Source organism: Nerophis ophidion, linkage group LG08 (assembly GCF_033978795.1).
Source record: "Nerophis ophidion isolate RoL-2023_Sa linkage group LG08, RoL_Noph_v1.0, whole genome shotgun sequence".
Classification (NCBI taxonomy): domain Eukaryota; kingdom Metazoa; phylum Chordata; class Actinopteri; order Syngnathiformes; family Syngnathidae; genus Nerophis; species Nerophis ophidion.
The window spans coordinates 8776392-8791391 of NC_084618.1; the positions used below are offsets into that span (position 1 = coordinate 8776392).

Below are 15000 nucleotides of genomic sequence, written 5' to 3' on the forward strand. Positions count from 1 at the left end.
CCGTGTCGTCAGACGGGCAGCTGGCGGAGTTTGGACGTGAAACATTATTCTTGTTGCTAGGCAGAATTCACAGAATTGTAGCTGAGATAGGCACCAGACCCCAAAGGGAATAAGCGGTAAAAAATGGATGGATTAAATAGAAAGTGAAAAAAGGTAAATGAAAGATAAAATAAGTATAAATAGAAGGTAAATACAAGATAAAAAAAGTGTTATATGAAAAGGAAAATAAGTTTAATAGAAAGTAAACAAAAGGTTTAAAAAATGTTAAAGTTAAAGGTAACCACGATAAAAAAAGGAATATCAAAGGTAAATTAAATGTAAAAAAAGGTTTGATAGAAGAAAAAAGAGGGTAAACACAATATAAAAAGGAATATAAAAAAGTTAAATATGTTTGATAGACTGCGATGAGGTGGCGACTTGTCCAAGGTGTACGCCGCCTTCCGCCCGATTGTAGCTGAGATAGGCACCAGTGCCCCCCGCGACCCCAAATGGAATAAGTGGTAAAAAATGGATGGATGTTTGATAGAAGGTAAATAAAAGGTTTAAAAAAAGTTCAATAGAAGGTTAACACAATAAAAAAAGAATATAAAGGTAAAAAAGGTTGAAAGAGGGACAAAGAAGGTCAATCAAAAGTAATGGAGACAATGGCAAGTAGAATTTTTGCTATTTTCTATCAAATAAACCTTGATAAAATAAAGCGGGGGGTCAACTACATTTTAGCCCAGGGGCCACATGGAGGAACATCTATTCCCACGGGAGAGGTCAAATCATGGCATGATAACTTCAAAATAGCCTTACTTGTGATTGTTTTCTTTGCTTACTTGGACCCAAAATAGAACAAGCACATTCTGTAAATGTACATGTTGAAATAATCCTCTTGACAAAACATTTCATCTTAGCTGAACATCTGAGGAGTTTCAAAAGCACTTTGAAGAAGACTTGGACTTGACCTCAGCGTATCTACACAGTCATTAATCACACTTAAGTCACGGACCATAACACTAAATGAAGCTAAAATTAAAACGCAACAACCTCATTTGTCATTTCCACTGCTCACTTTCTTTGAAAGCTATCATTTCCACAGAATTGTTCCAATGTGCAGCATTTGAAGTCTTTATTTTACTGCTTTGTTTTACCTTGAGTGGAAGAGAAGTCACAGTCCTGCTTTACTGTACCTCTCCCTGGTCTGCTTTAGTGTTGTCTACACACCAATACTTTGGTCCTGGTACCAACATGTATTTCCATACTTTTCCAAATAAAGGGGACCACAAAAATGTCATTATTGTCTTTATTGTAACAAAAAAATTTAATGTACATGAAACATATGTTTATTATTGTCATTTAGTCCGTCAATAAAATACTAAACAAATTGTCTTTTAGTAGCAAGTAAACAAACAAAGACTCCTAATTAGTCTGCAGTAACACATTGTGTCCTTTATACACCTATTATTTTCTACACATTATGAAGGACAAACTGTAAAAAATGCATTATTAATACACTTGCTCATTTACTGTTAATATCTGCTTATTTTCTCTTCTAGCATGTTCTATCTACACTTCTGTTCAAATGTAATAATCACTTATTCTTCTCTTCTGTGATACTTGACATTAGTTTTGGACGATACCACACATTTAGGTGTCGATCTGATATCAAGTAGTTACAGGATTATACATTGGTCATATTCAAAGTCCTCATGTGTTCAGGGACGTATTTACTGACTTTATAAGCATAATAGGAATTAATACATTTAGTGACGATAAAAAAATAGACAATCAGTGTAGTATCGACTAAATACCCTATTGTACTTGGTATCATTACAGTGGATGTCAGGTGTAGATCAACCCATGGTGTTTGTTTACATTTTGACGCCAGTGAGCTACGGTGAATAGTGAAGCATGTTTAGCTATTCCTCGTCCTCCAGTGATAATGGTACTTGTAAGAAACTTACTTTATTTGTCGCCATGGAGACAAGGATTAGTGATTTAAAAGTAATTCTTCACACCAATTGAATATCAAACCTTCACTGTCTCTGCTGGATCATCTTGTCACACGGTTTAGCTCGGTTGGTAGAGCGGCTGTGCCAGCAACTTGAGGGTTGCAGGTTCAATTCCCGCTTCTGCCAACCTAGTCACTGCCGTTGTGTCCTTGGGCAAGACACTTGACCCACCTGCTCCCAGTGCCACCCACACTGGTTTGAATGTAACTTAGATATTGGGTTTCACTCTGTAAAGCGCTTTGAGTCACTAGAGAAAAAGCGCTATATAAATATAATTCACTTCACTTCACACTTCACCTAGACAAAAAAGTAAGATTGTGGCGAAGGTACCTGTTGATGATGAGGCTCCACCTCTTCCTGTCGGTGGAGTAAGGTGTGGGCGTGGCCCAGCAGTTGGCGATGACCACTTTGAACCTGCCGCTGAGTCCTTTGGCCTCCACGCCGATGAAGACGTCCGAGCCGATCTCGGAGGTGTCGATCACGTAGGGCGCCTCCTTGGCGTACAAAAACTTGGCGTTCTGGAGAACATATTCATTTCACCTCTGACCTCGGCCCGGCGTGCACGGGGGTGGTCGGGACTCACCGTGAACACACCCAGAGACAACTGGGACATAAACGTGCCTGAGGTGCCGTTGCTGACGTAGACGGTCGCCACTCTGGAAGAAGCAGACGGTGGAGTCCAAACACTGCCAGTCTTTGTGTCAACAACTTCATCACCTGCGGCGGCGGGCGGGTGGGCGGACGGGATATTACCTCTGGCTGAAGACGGCGTTGTTGACCAGGTAGGAGGCTGGGTACACGCAGCTGAAGGTGTAGTTGACCGGCTGGTTCCGGAGAGTCAGCGACGTGTCGTTGGACACCACCCAGTTGTAGAAGACGTACTTGGGGTCTTTGCCTGGGATGTACTGTCAGGGACACCTCAACCAATCAACTACTCCTTAAACACCTGGTATGTACTGTCAGGGACAACTCAAGCAATCAACTACTCCTTAAATACCTGGAATGTACTGTCAGGGACACCTCAACCAATCAACTACTCCTTAAATACCTGGAATGTACTGTCAGGGACACCTCAACCAATCAACTACTCCTTAAACACCTGGGATGTACTGTCAGGAACACTTCAACCAATCAACTACTCCTTAAACACCTGGGATGTAGTGTCAGGGACACCTCAACCAATCAAGTACTCCTTAAACACCTGGGATGTAGTGTCAGGGACACCTCAACCAATCAACTACTCCTTAAACACCTGGGATGTAGTGTCAGGGACACCTCAACCAATCAACTACTCCTTAAACACCTGGGATGTAGTGTCAGGAACACCTCAACCAATCAACTACTCCTTAAACACCTGGGATGTAGTGTCAGGAACACCTCAACCAATCAACTACTCCTTAAACACCTGGGATGTAGTGTCAGGGACACCTCAACCAATCAACTACTCCTTAAACACCTGGGATGTACTGGCAGGGACACCTCAACCAATCAACTACTCCTTAAACACCTGGGATGTACTGGCAGGGACACCTCAACCAATCAACTACTCCTTAAACACCAGGGATGTACTGGCAGGGACACCTCAACCAATCAACTACTCCTTAAACACCAGGGATGTACTGGCAGGGACACCTCAACCAATCAACTACTCCTTAAACACCTGGGATGTAGTGTCAGGAACACCTCAACCAATCAACTACTCCTTAAACACCTGGGATGTAGTGTCAGGAACACCTCAACCAATCAACTACTCCTTAAACACCTGGGATGTAGTGTCAGGGACACCTCAACCAATCAACTACTCCTTAAACACCTGGGATGTACTGGCAGGGACACCTCAACCAATCAACTACTCCTTAAACACCTGGGATGTACTGGCAGGGACACCTCAACCAATCAACTACTCCTTAAACACCAGGGATGTACTGGCAGGGACACCTCAACCAATCAACTACTCCTTAAACACCTGGGATGTACTGGCAGGGACACCTCAACCAATCAACTACTCCTTAAACACCAGGGATGTACTGGCAGGGACACCTCAACCAATCAACTACTCCTTAAACACCTGGGATGTACTGGCAGGGACACCTCAACCAATCAACTACTCCTTAAACACCTGGGATGTACTGTCAGGGACACCTCAACCAATCAACTACTCCTTAAACACCTGGGATGTACTGGCAGGGACACCTCAACCAATCAACTACTCCTTAAACACCTGGGATGTACTGGCAGGAACACCTCAACCAATCAAACTACTTGATGTCGATAATTATTTAAAGTTTTTATGACAAATGGAAAAAGATATATCTTATTGTAAATGTAACTTTCCTCTGATTATAATACCTCGACTATTAAGGCAGAAAGGAAACGTCAACACAGAGTGAGTGCAAAACACTCAAAAAATATCAACAGAATAGTAAAATTACATTGAACACTTAACAATAATCTCTTAAAATGAAGATGCAAGAATAAGGAATATTTAAAAAATGTATAACAAAGTGTAACAAAATAGTGTGAAGATGTAAACATAGAAACCTGAGACTATTGTCTTCAGGTTTAGTGCTAGGAAATAACAGCTGTGTAACATGAATTTTCCACGTTGTTTTAATTAAACTCTGGAAAGGATTTTATTTGTTCTGCAGTACCTATTTGAATATTATTATTATATCGGTCGATATTCTCGATGACCTATGGAAAATACGGACGAGGAGAAGAACTATTTTCTGCAGGTTTAGTGGCAAGAAGTTACAGCTGTGCTCTAAAGGGTGAGCGCGGCTAAGGTGGTGTGGTATTGGCGGTCTCGGTAGGTGCGAGCAGCTGGCATCATTTACAGGAAAAAAATAAAAAACCTGTCAAGGTGACTTTTCCTTTTGAATCCACACTTTCTGCATGTTGACGTTCTCTTCTCACTCAATCATCCGCCAGACAACCAAACTGATAGTTGATACTGTCACCTGATTGGCTGTCAGTGTCCCTCCCACTGATCAGTCATCACTTCCTGCGTTGCTAGGTTACCAGAGAGCGAGTGCCTTTGTTCATGCAACCAATCTTGCTTCAATACTTCACCTTTTTTCCGATAAATATTTTAAAGGTTTAATCAAACTCATTTTTGTATTGATATTGACTAAATGGCTATCGCGATATATGTTATCATTTATAACATATATATGTTATCATTTATAACATATATATGTTATCATTTATAACATATATATGTTATCATTTATAACATACATATGTTATCATTTATAACATATATATGTTATCATTTATAACATATATATGTTACCATTTATAACATATATATGTTATCATTTATGGCCCAGACCTCCTATGAGGGCACCAAGCTCAGTAGTGTGCTCACTGAAGGGGCGGAGCTAGATTTACTTGAATGTATTGACAGAGAATATTTCTAGAACTGGAAGGAGACAAAAAGTTGGCACGAGTCACCAAGACCGAGGGCCAACAAAAAAGGCACAGGGGCATCCAAAATGGTCCCCGATTTGCACTTTGACAAAGGTGACATGTGAGACTTTAAAGCCCAGGTTCAAGCATGAGTATTTGTGGCGATTGGCAGGTCAAAGTGAGTGGACCGCCTCCCCCCCACCATGACCTTGTTTGGGTGTGCGGCAGCAGTCCAAACATCACAGCGTGGTCTCACAGCCATGGTCTGACTGTGTGGGCCAGATATTTCTTTCAACTTTTGCTGTGTTTCTCAAACGCTCCACGCCTCAGACCTCCGCCAACTGTTCCAAGTAGCGTGAAACGACTTGTATGCGGCTACTTCCTGCTACACACAGTGGGACGCACCTCAGACTGGGTGCCGCAGTGCAACTCAGTCCAGTACCACTCACCTCAGACTGGGTGCCGCAGAACGACTCACCTCAGACTGGGTGCCGCAGAACGACTCACCTCAGACTGGGTGCCGCAGAACGACTCACCTCAGACTGGGTGCCGCAGAACGACTCACCTCAGACTGGGTGCCGCAGAACGACTCACCTCAGAACGACTCACCTCAGACCGGGTGCCGCAGAACGACTCACGTCAGACTGGGTGCCGCAGAACGACTCACCTCAGACAGGGTGCCGCAGAACGACTCACCTCAGAATGGGTGCCCCAGAACGACTCACCTCAGACTGGGTGCCACAGAACGACTCACCTCAGACTGGGTGCCGCAGAACGACTCACCTCAGACTGGGTGCCGCAGAACGACTCACCTCAGACTGGGTGCCGCAGAACGACTCACCTCAGACTGGGTGCCGCAGAACGACTCACCTCAGACTGGGTGCCGCAGAACGACTCTCCTCAGACTGGGTGCCGCAGAACGACTCACCTCAGATTGGGTGCCCCAGAACGACTCACCTCAGACTGGGTGCCGCAGAACGACTCACCTCAGACTGGGTGTCGCAGAACGACTCACCTCAGACTGGGTGCCGCAGAACGACTCACCTCAGACTGGGTGCCCCAGAACGACTCACCTCAGACTGGGTGCCGCAGAACGACTCACCTCAGACTGGGTGCCGCAGAACGATTCACCTCAGACTGGGTGCCGCAGAACGACTCATTGTCAGAACGACTCACCTCAGAACGACTCACCTCAGACTGGGTGCCGCAGTAGGAGTGGTTCCTGGGTGTCAGGTCGGGGATGAGGAAGCGGTAGTAGCCTGAGCCGTGCACGCCACTGGAGCAGACGCCGCCCAGGGACAGCTGCTCAATCTCCCAGCCGTAAGGACACTCAGGCACGTTGGCGATGATGGCGTTGGGGAAACACGACACCACCATGTAATCTGTAAAGCCACATCAGGGACAACATTTTAGATGTTTTTTACCCTCCAGGCCTGCGGGGGGCAGTAGCGCACATTACAGCCTGGGTCACTGCCCAACTGGGCCTTAAAGTCACAGTGGTGTGGAAAACAAGCCGCCTCTATATTGACACTATCATCATAAACACCTGAGTGGATTTACACCTGACATCCACTGTCATGATACCAAGTACAAAAGCGTATCTCGTCCATACTACCATGAATACATCAACAATTTTTATCGTCACAAAAGATTTTCTTTTTTTTGGGAAATTCACATTATGTTTATGCAGAAAATGGTGCGGGTCAAAGTATTTAATGTAGCTCACCAACAAACAAATATGAGTGGCGCTGGAAAGCATAGGGAAGGCCAGGCAAAAATGAAAGTAAAACTGAAAAATACGAAACGGAATGGCGGAATATTGCAAAAACTCGCGGCTGGAGGAGACAGGAAGAAAATTAATTCCAAATAAAGTCCTGCTCAACTTAAATAGTCTTGATCACCAACAGAAAAGAGGTGAGGGAAAAAGTGCTTGATATGTAAAGTAGTTGTGAGAAAAATTTAACATAACAGGAAGTGCCACCAAAATAAGAGCGCAGGACAGGAACAAGCACCAAACACAGAAGAACAGCTTACACCTGGTGTAAGCAGCCACAACAAATATAAATAGTTGTTTTTCTCATAATAACTAAAAAAACATATATTTTGTAATATTTTGTATCAGCATTTGGCCATTTATATGTAAATAAATATATATATATATATATATATGTGTGTGTGTGTGCGTGTGTGTAGTGATTCTTAAGCTGTGTTTTGTAGTTGTTGTTTTTTTTTTTCAAATTAAAGGCAGTTTCCGTCGTTTCATCATTTATTGGCCACCTCCTGTGTTGGAAACACGAAACACATACACCAGGGGTGTCCAAACTTTTTCCACTGAGGGCCGCAGACTGAAAAATCAAAGTATGCAGGGGCCATTTTGATATTGTTCTTTTCTAAAAGCAATACAAGAGTTGTTGTTTTTTTACCTTTATGGCTTTCCTCAAGTTTGATCCCCGGTCTCCGGAAGGGTCTCAGTCACTAAATATTCATTTAACGCTTGAATCTCGAGATCAACTTCAGGACTGTCTGTCGTTATAACATTTATTTTTAATTCTGTTTTTTTATGTTTATGGCCTTTATGTCAAAACCCTTATTAATATGGCAGACACAGAAACTATGCAATATTCTCCCCCAAAACATTTCAAAGTGGAATATTTGACGTGAAGTAAATAGGTCAATAATTCATAACAATAAAAAAAGAATGAGTTTAGAAAATAAGCCAAATGTACATTTATATTTTTTTACTTTTAACGCTTAAGTCTGTAGATCTCTTGATTATAAGATTTCATCTTTTTTTCCTACTTTTTTGTTTGTTTTATGCCCTTTTTGTGAAAGAAAACTCTGTTTCGCACAAAATATGCAATATTATCCCCCCCAAATATTTGAAAGTGAAATTGTTCCAGTGAAATAATTTGAGCCTTCAGCAGGTCAATAAGTCCGCAAGGTAGCTTTGTGTTATTACTGTCAACACTGCAACTTTATCTTGCTACATTTCAATGTTTACTCTTTTATGTTTTACATTTTTATTATAGTGTTTTTTAGAATGGGCCAGGGGCCATTAACAAATTAGCTGGGGGCCACAAATGGCCCTCTGGCCGCACTTTGGACACACCTGACATACACAGGTCTCTACTTTCTGGCGGACTGATACCTCCTCATCAAAAGTCAGAAAGAAGAGGAAATAAACAACATTCATTCATATAAAATAATAATTTAAATTACATTAAAAAAACGTTTTATAACAAAAATAAATAACAATAATGCAGAAATCACATACCTGTGTTGGAAACACGAAACACGTACACAGGTCTCTACTTTCTGGCGGAGTGATACCTGCGTAAATACCATGCCTAATTACGACCAAACATTTCAAACAGTCGACGCTCTAATCCTTATTTGACAAAATTGTGCATAATAAAATACTTAAAACAACACATAACTTATACGTACAACATTGATGTTTTACATTTTAAAGTATTATGAACGTTTAGAAAGAATATTTACACTAAGAAACACAGAGCAGTGAAGAACTATTACCTCCTCATTAAAAGTCCGAAAGAAGAGGAAGTAAATTTCCGAAAAAACAACAAAGTCACTTCCGGCACCGGACATCCGGTTCTTCAAAATAAAACCAATACTTTAAAATAGAACATAACACCCTGTCTCGTTCATAATATAACGCAGGGGTGTCCAAAGTGCAGTCCGGGGGCCATTTGCGGCCCGCAGGTCATTTTTAACGGCCCCAAAGCACATTTTAAATATACAATTGAAAAAAAATTAAAAACATAAAAAGTGATATAAAAGAGCAAACAGGTGAATATAACAAGAACATGTTGCACTTCTTTAATAACACAAAGCAGGATGTTTCTTTCTTTAAAAAATTATTGACTTATTCAAGGCTTCAATTATGTCACATTAAATATTCCACTGTGAGATATTTTTGGGGAAAATGTTGCATATTTTGTGTTTTGCCATATAAAAAACTGAGCTGTTTTTTTTAAGAAGGGCCTAAAACAAACAAACGAAACATAAACAATAATACAATTTATAATTGACGGATATATCTAAAGTTGATCTCGAGATTATTGTGCTAAAAGTAAACAGTAAAAAAAAAACTATAATTTATTTTTTAACACTTTAATGAGTAGGACACTTTTGGATCCCCAAATATTTTAGTGTGATTTGTTTTTAAGTGTCATTGCTCAAAAAACAATATTGAATCAAAATCTAAAATTAAGGCTCCAATTATTACATAATCTCAAATATTCCACCTAAAAAAGTTATGGGTGAAAATATTGCATATTTTGTGTTTTTTCCATTTTTTCCCCCTAATGTTGATCCAGAGATTTAAAACTTGAATAATAATGAAAATAATAGTACTGAAAAATGACACATTTTAAATATTTTTTTGGACCAAAACCCTTTGGGGTCCCTGGGATCATAACTGAGTGGAGGCCTAAATGTATATTTTTTATACATATATTGCATTGGTTTTAAAAATAAAAAAATATGAAAATGACCCCAGCTTACTTAGATTTTTCAGTGTGCGGCCCTCAGTGGAAAAAGTTTGGACACCCCTGATATAACGCAACAACATCACGCTATTACATATATATATATATATATATATATATATATATATATATATATATATATATATATATATATATATGTATGTATTTTCTCCTGAGGGAACTCTCCTGAATCAATTAATAAAGTACTATATATATATATATATATATATATATATATATATATATATATATATATATATATATATATATCCAATCCAATCCACTTTATTTATATAGCACATTTAAACAACAATAACGTTTCCAAAGTGCTGCACAGCCATGTTAAAAACAATTGTAAAAAAAAATTATAATAAAATAAAATAAAATTAAATTAAAAAAATATATATACATATTATGCTCCACCAATGACTGAATAAAAACAAAAAATAAATAAATATAAAAACGATAAAAACAATATAAAAACAAATATGATTAAAAACTATTTTAAAGGGTAAAATAAATATATATATATATATATATATACATATATATATATGTATATATATATGTATGGCAGTCAAAGTAGCCTCGATGTGATCCATATATATGATTACATATATATGCATATATATATATATATATATATATATGTATATATATATATATATATATATATATATATATATATATATATATATATATATATGTATATATATATATATATATATATAATATATATATATATATATATATATATATATATATATATATATATATATATATATATATATATATATCAAAGTAGCCTCAATATGATCCACGTTGTGCCTTTGGAATCTGCAAAGATGGAAAATCCCAGCGACCATGTTCAGACTGCTGGGAAGACCTGGAGAGTGTTACCTGCTTTTTGGGGCGTGCAGGTCCAGGTGACAGGAAGCAGCGTGACGAGGACAGCCATGGCGGCCATGATGCGACGCTCACCTGTGTGTCGTGGGAGGGAACATGTCCATCTTCTTATAGGCGGCCGCAGGTTCCCAGTCCAGTTGGGACAAAAGCCTTCTGTTTCTGCTTCCACTTTGACTTTCAAATGAGCGTCATCTCTCGGGACTCCCGCTCCTTTTGCGGAGATGGACCTGGTGGAAACGTGCCACTGGAACTGCACACCGGACCAGATCCTTGCACGTGCAAAAATGCAAAAGCAACTTTTCTCACCTGATAGGACCTGATTTTTGCATATTTGAGGTCCCCATGACCGTGAAATCAAACCACTATCCTTGCCTTATCAATCAGTGTTTACTTAAATAGCCCTAAATCACTAGTGTCTCAAAGGGCTGCACAAATCACAACCACATCCTCGACTCAGATCCCACATCAAGTGGATCTAGCATAATAGTGTGAGAGTCCAGTCCATAGTGGATCTAACATAATAGTGTGAGAGTCCAGTCCATAGTGGATCTAACATAATAGTGTGAGAGTCCAGTCCATAGTGGATCTAACATAATAGTGTGAGAGTCCAGTCCATAGTGGATCTAACATAATAGTGTGAGAGTCCAGTCCATAGTGGATCTAACATAATAGTGAGAGTCCAGTCCATAGTGGATCTAACATAATAGTGTGAGAGTCCAGTCCATAGTGGATCTAACATAATAGTGAGAGTCCAGTCCATAGTGGATCTAACATAATAGTGAGAGTCCAGTCCATAGTGGATCTAACATAATAGTGAGAGTCCAGTCCATTGTGGATCTAACATAATAGTGTGAGAGTCCAGTCCATAGTGGATCTAACATAATAGTGTGAGAGTCCAGTCCATAGTGGATCTAACATAATAGTGTGAGAGTCCAGTCCATAGTGGATCTAACATAATAGTGTGAGTCCAGTCCATAGTGGATCTAACATAATAGTGTGAGAGTCCAGTCCATAGTGGATCTAACATAATAGTGTGAGAGTCCAGTCCATAGTGGATCTAACATAATAGTGTGAGAGTCCAGTCCATAGTGGATCTAACATAATAGTGAGAGTCCAGTCCATAGTGGATCTAACATAATAGTGAGAGTCCAGTCCATAGTGGATCTAACATAATAGTGTGAGAGTCCAGTCTATAGTGGATCTAACATAATAGTGAGAGTCCAGTCCATAGTGGATCTAACATAATAGTGAGAGTCCAGTCCATAGTGGATCTAACATAATAGTGTGAGAGTCCAGTCCATAGTGGATCTAACATAATAGTGTGAGAGTCCAGTCCATAGTGGATCTAACATAATAGTGTGAGAGTCCAGTCCATAGTGGATCTAACATAATAGTGTGAGAGTCCAGTCCATAGTGGATCTAACATAATAGTGTGAGTCCAGTCCATAGTGGATCTAACATAATAGTGAGAGTCCAGTCCATAGTGGATTTAACATAATAGTGTGAGAGTCCAGTCCATAGTGGATCTAACATATTAGTGTGAGAGTCCAGTCCATAGTGGATCTAACATAATAGTGTGAGTCCAGTCCATAGTGGATTTAACATAATAGTGAGAGTTCAGTCCATAGTGGATCTAACATAATAGTGAAAGTCCGAATAGGGTCCTGGGGGTCGATAGATTACAGCCAGGAAAAGAGGCAGCGGTGTGACAGACCTCATGGTAAGCACCTCCAATTATTTATATTTAGTACTTATGTTAGGGGTAAGGTTAATGTTTTCATTGTATATTAGTGCGACCCCCCCGCCACCCCTTTTAAGGGGACGGGCAATATGCACATTCGTATAGTTAGGAGGAGATGCCTCGTTTAACACATAAAATGTGTCTGGTTTGAGGCAGGTTTCGCTGAGACCAATGACGTTAAGATTGTTGTCTCGAATGATCTCGTAAACTAATAACGTTTTGTTAAGATTGTTGTCTCGAATGATCTCATGAACTTATAATGTTTTGTTAAGATTGTTGTCTCGAATGAACGCGTGAACTTATAACGTTTTGTTAAGATTGTTGTCTCGAATGATCTCATGAACTAATAAGGTTTTGTTAAGATTGTTGTCTCGAATGACCTCATTAACTAATAAACTTTTAAGAGACAATGATCTTACGTTTAAAAAGCCAGTTATCAAGCAGCTATTGCAAGGAATTTAGGGATTTCACCATCTACGCTCCGTAACACCATCAAAAGGTTCAGAGAATATGGAGAAATCACTGCAGGTAAGCCATGATATTACAAATCTTGGATCCCACAGGCATCAAAAAGCCACATCAGTGTGTAAAGGATAGCACCAAAAGGGCTTAGGAACACTTCACAAAACCACTGTCGGGTAACTACAGTTGCTCGCTAATTCTGTATGTGCAAGTCAAAACTCTACAATGCAAAGCCAAAGACATTTATCAACAACACCCAGAAACGCTCCGTTGTGCTTGAGCTCATCTATGATGGACTGATGCAAAGTGGAAAAGTTTTCTGTGGTCTGACGATTCCACATTTGAAATTGTTTTTGGAAACTGTGGACCACAGAGGAAAAGAACCATCCGGACTGTTCTAGGGTGAACGTGTTCTAGGCAGCATGTGTGAAGTGAAGTGAAGTGAATTATATTTATATAGCGCTTTTGTCAAGTGACTCAAAGCGCTTTACATAGTGACACCCAATATCTAAGTTACATTTAAAGCAGTGTGGGTGGCACTGGGAGCAGGTGGGTAAAGTGTCTTGCCCAAGGACACAACGGCAGTGACTAGGATGGCACAAGCGGGAATCGAACCTGCAACCCTCAAGTTGCTGGCACGGCCACTCTACCAACCGAGCTATGTGTGATGGTATGGGGGTGTATTAGTGGCCAAGGCATGGCTAATTTACACATCTGTGAAGGCACCATTAATGTGAAGTGAATTATATTTATATAGCGCTTTTCTCTAGTGACTCAAAGCGCTGTACATAGTGAAACCCAATATCTAAGTTACATTTAAACCAGTGTGGGTGGCACCGGGAGCAGGTGGGTAAAGTGCCTTGCCCATGGACACAACGGCAGCGACTAGGATGGCGGAAGCGGGAATTGAACCTGCAACCCTCAAGTTGCTGACACGGCCACTCTACCAACCGAGCTATACCGCCCTGAAAGGTACATACCGCTTTTGGAGCAACCCATGCTGCCATCTAAGCAACGTTGTCATGGACGCCCCTGCTTATTTCAGCAAGACGATGCCAAGCCAGGTGTTACAACAGGGTCAGGCTACAATTCCAGGTCAGAGGTGACTATATATGTATGCGCATGCGTACAGTGTGTGTGTGTGTGTGTGTGTGTGTGTGTGTGTGTATGTGTGTGTGTGTGTGTGTGTGTGTGTGTGGACAGGGATAAGGTTAGCTGGGATATATCCTGATTAACTTTAGTATGTTTTAGTGCAGAAGCAGCCTCAGAGTGACTTTTTCTTGACAGGTGCAAACAGCCCAGGTAAAAAAAAAAGTAGTTCCTGCGAGTGCGTGACTCGCCAAGAAGTGCAGCTAATTAGCATGAGAAGGAGGCGCAGATAGCATCTCAGTAAGTGCAGCTCAGGTTGCAGCCTGATGTGAGCTAGCAGCTTCTGTCTAATGACCTTCCATCTCCATAACGTCTACACTAAGTCCTTTAACCCCTTAAAGGAATCATTATTTGCCTAAGCCCCGTTTCAGCCACACTAAACCGGCGCTTAAGGTTCCCCTCCTGGGATAATCTATCACACGGGTAAGTGCGTCGTGTATTTCTTGAATCTGCGGCACTTTGCTTTGTATGAACTCAGTGATCCTTTACAAAGTGAGTTCTGAGAGGAAGTGACGGCAGAAAGAACATGGACATCAAACATGAAGAGAAAGCCATTGCTGCTATTTGGGATACAACCAATCCATGAAAAAACTCTGTCCATTTGTCGAAGGAGAGACAACGAGAATGCAGGCATCGTGGATGTAGTGAAAAAGGGTAGCGTGTGCTTTGTATTACCTGGAAAACTAACTACGGAAATCAGCGAATCGTTTTTGGACTGGCTAAGAGGATTGTATCAGTTATTGTCCGCCATGTAAGTCTCCAAGTCAACGTCCAGGTCCAGAGTACATAAAGTCAGCAAAAAGAATGGACAATGAAGGTGAAG

General features: G+C 40.5%; 1 protein-coding gene across 2 annotated transcripts in view; it reads right to left on the reverse strand.

Moving 5' to 3' along the window:
- Positions 1-9022, reverse strand: part of tectb (tectorin beta) — a 10780-nt gene extending 1758 nt beyond the window's left edge. Inside the window, exons 1-7 of one of the 2 annotated variants that reach the window (XM_061907616.1) lie at positions 8943-9022; positions 8683-8738; positions 6600-6790; positions 2751-2902; positions 2581-2653; positions 2328-2515; positions 1-20 (exon numbers count right to left, since the gene is read on the reverse strand). The exon at positions 1-20 is cut by the window's left edge and continues 143 nt beyond it. In XM_061907616.1, the coding sequence (XP_061763600.1) occupies positions 1-20; positions 2328-2515; positions 2581-2653; positions 2751-2902; positions 6600-6785 (619 nt within the window). In that variant the 5' untranslated portion in view covers positions 6786-6790; positions 8683-8738; positions 8943-9022. Of the gene's footprint in view, positions 21-2327; positions 2516-2580; positions 2684-2750; positions 2903-6599; positions 6791-8682; positions 8739-8942 lie in introns of both variants that reach the window. The other variant, XM_061907615.1, reaches the window with a different exon arrangement.
- Positions 9023-15000: the final 5978 nt, after the last annotated feature.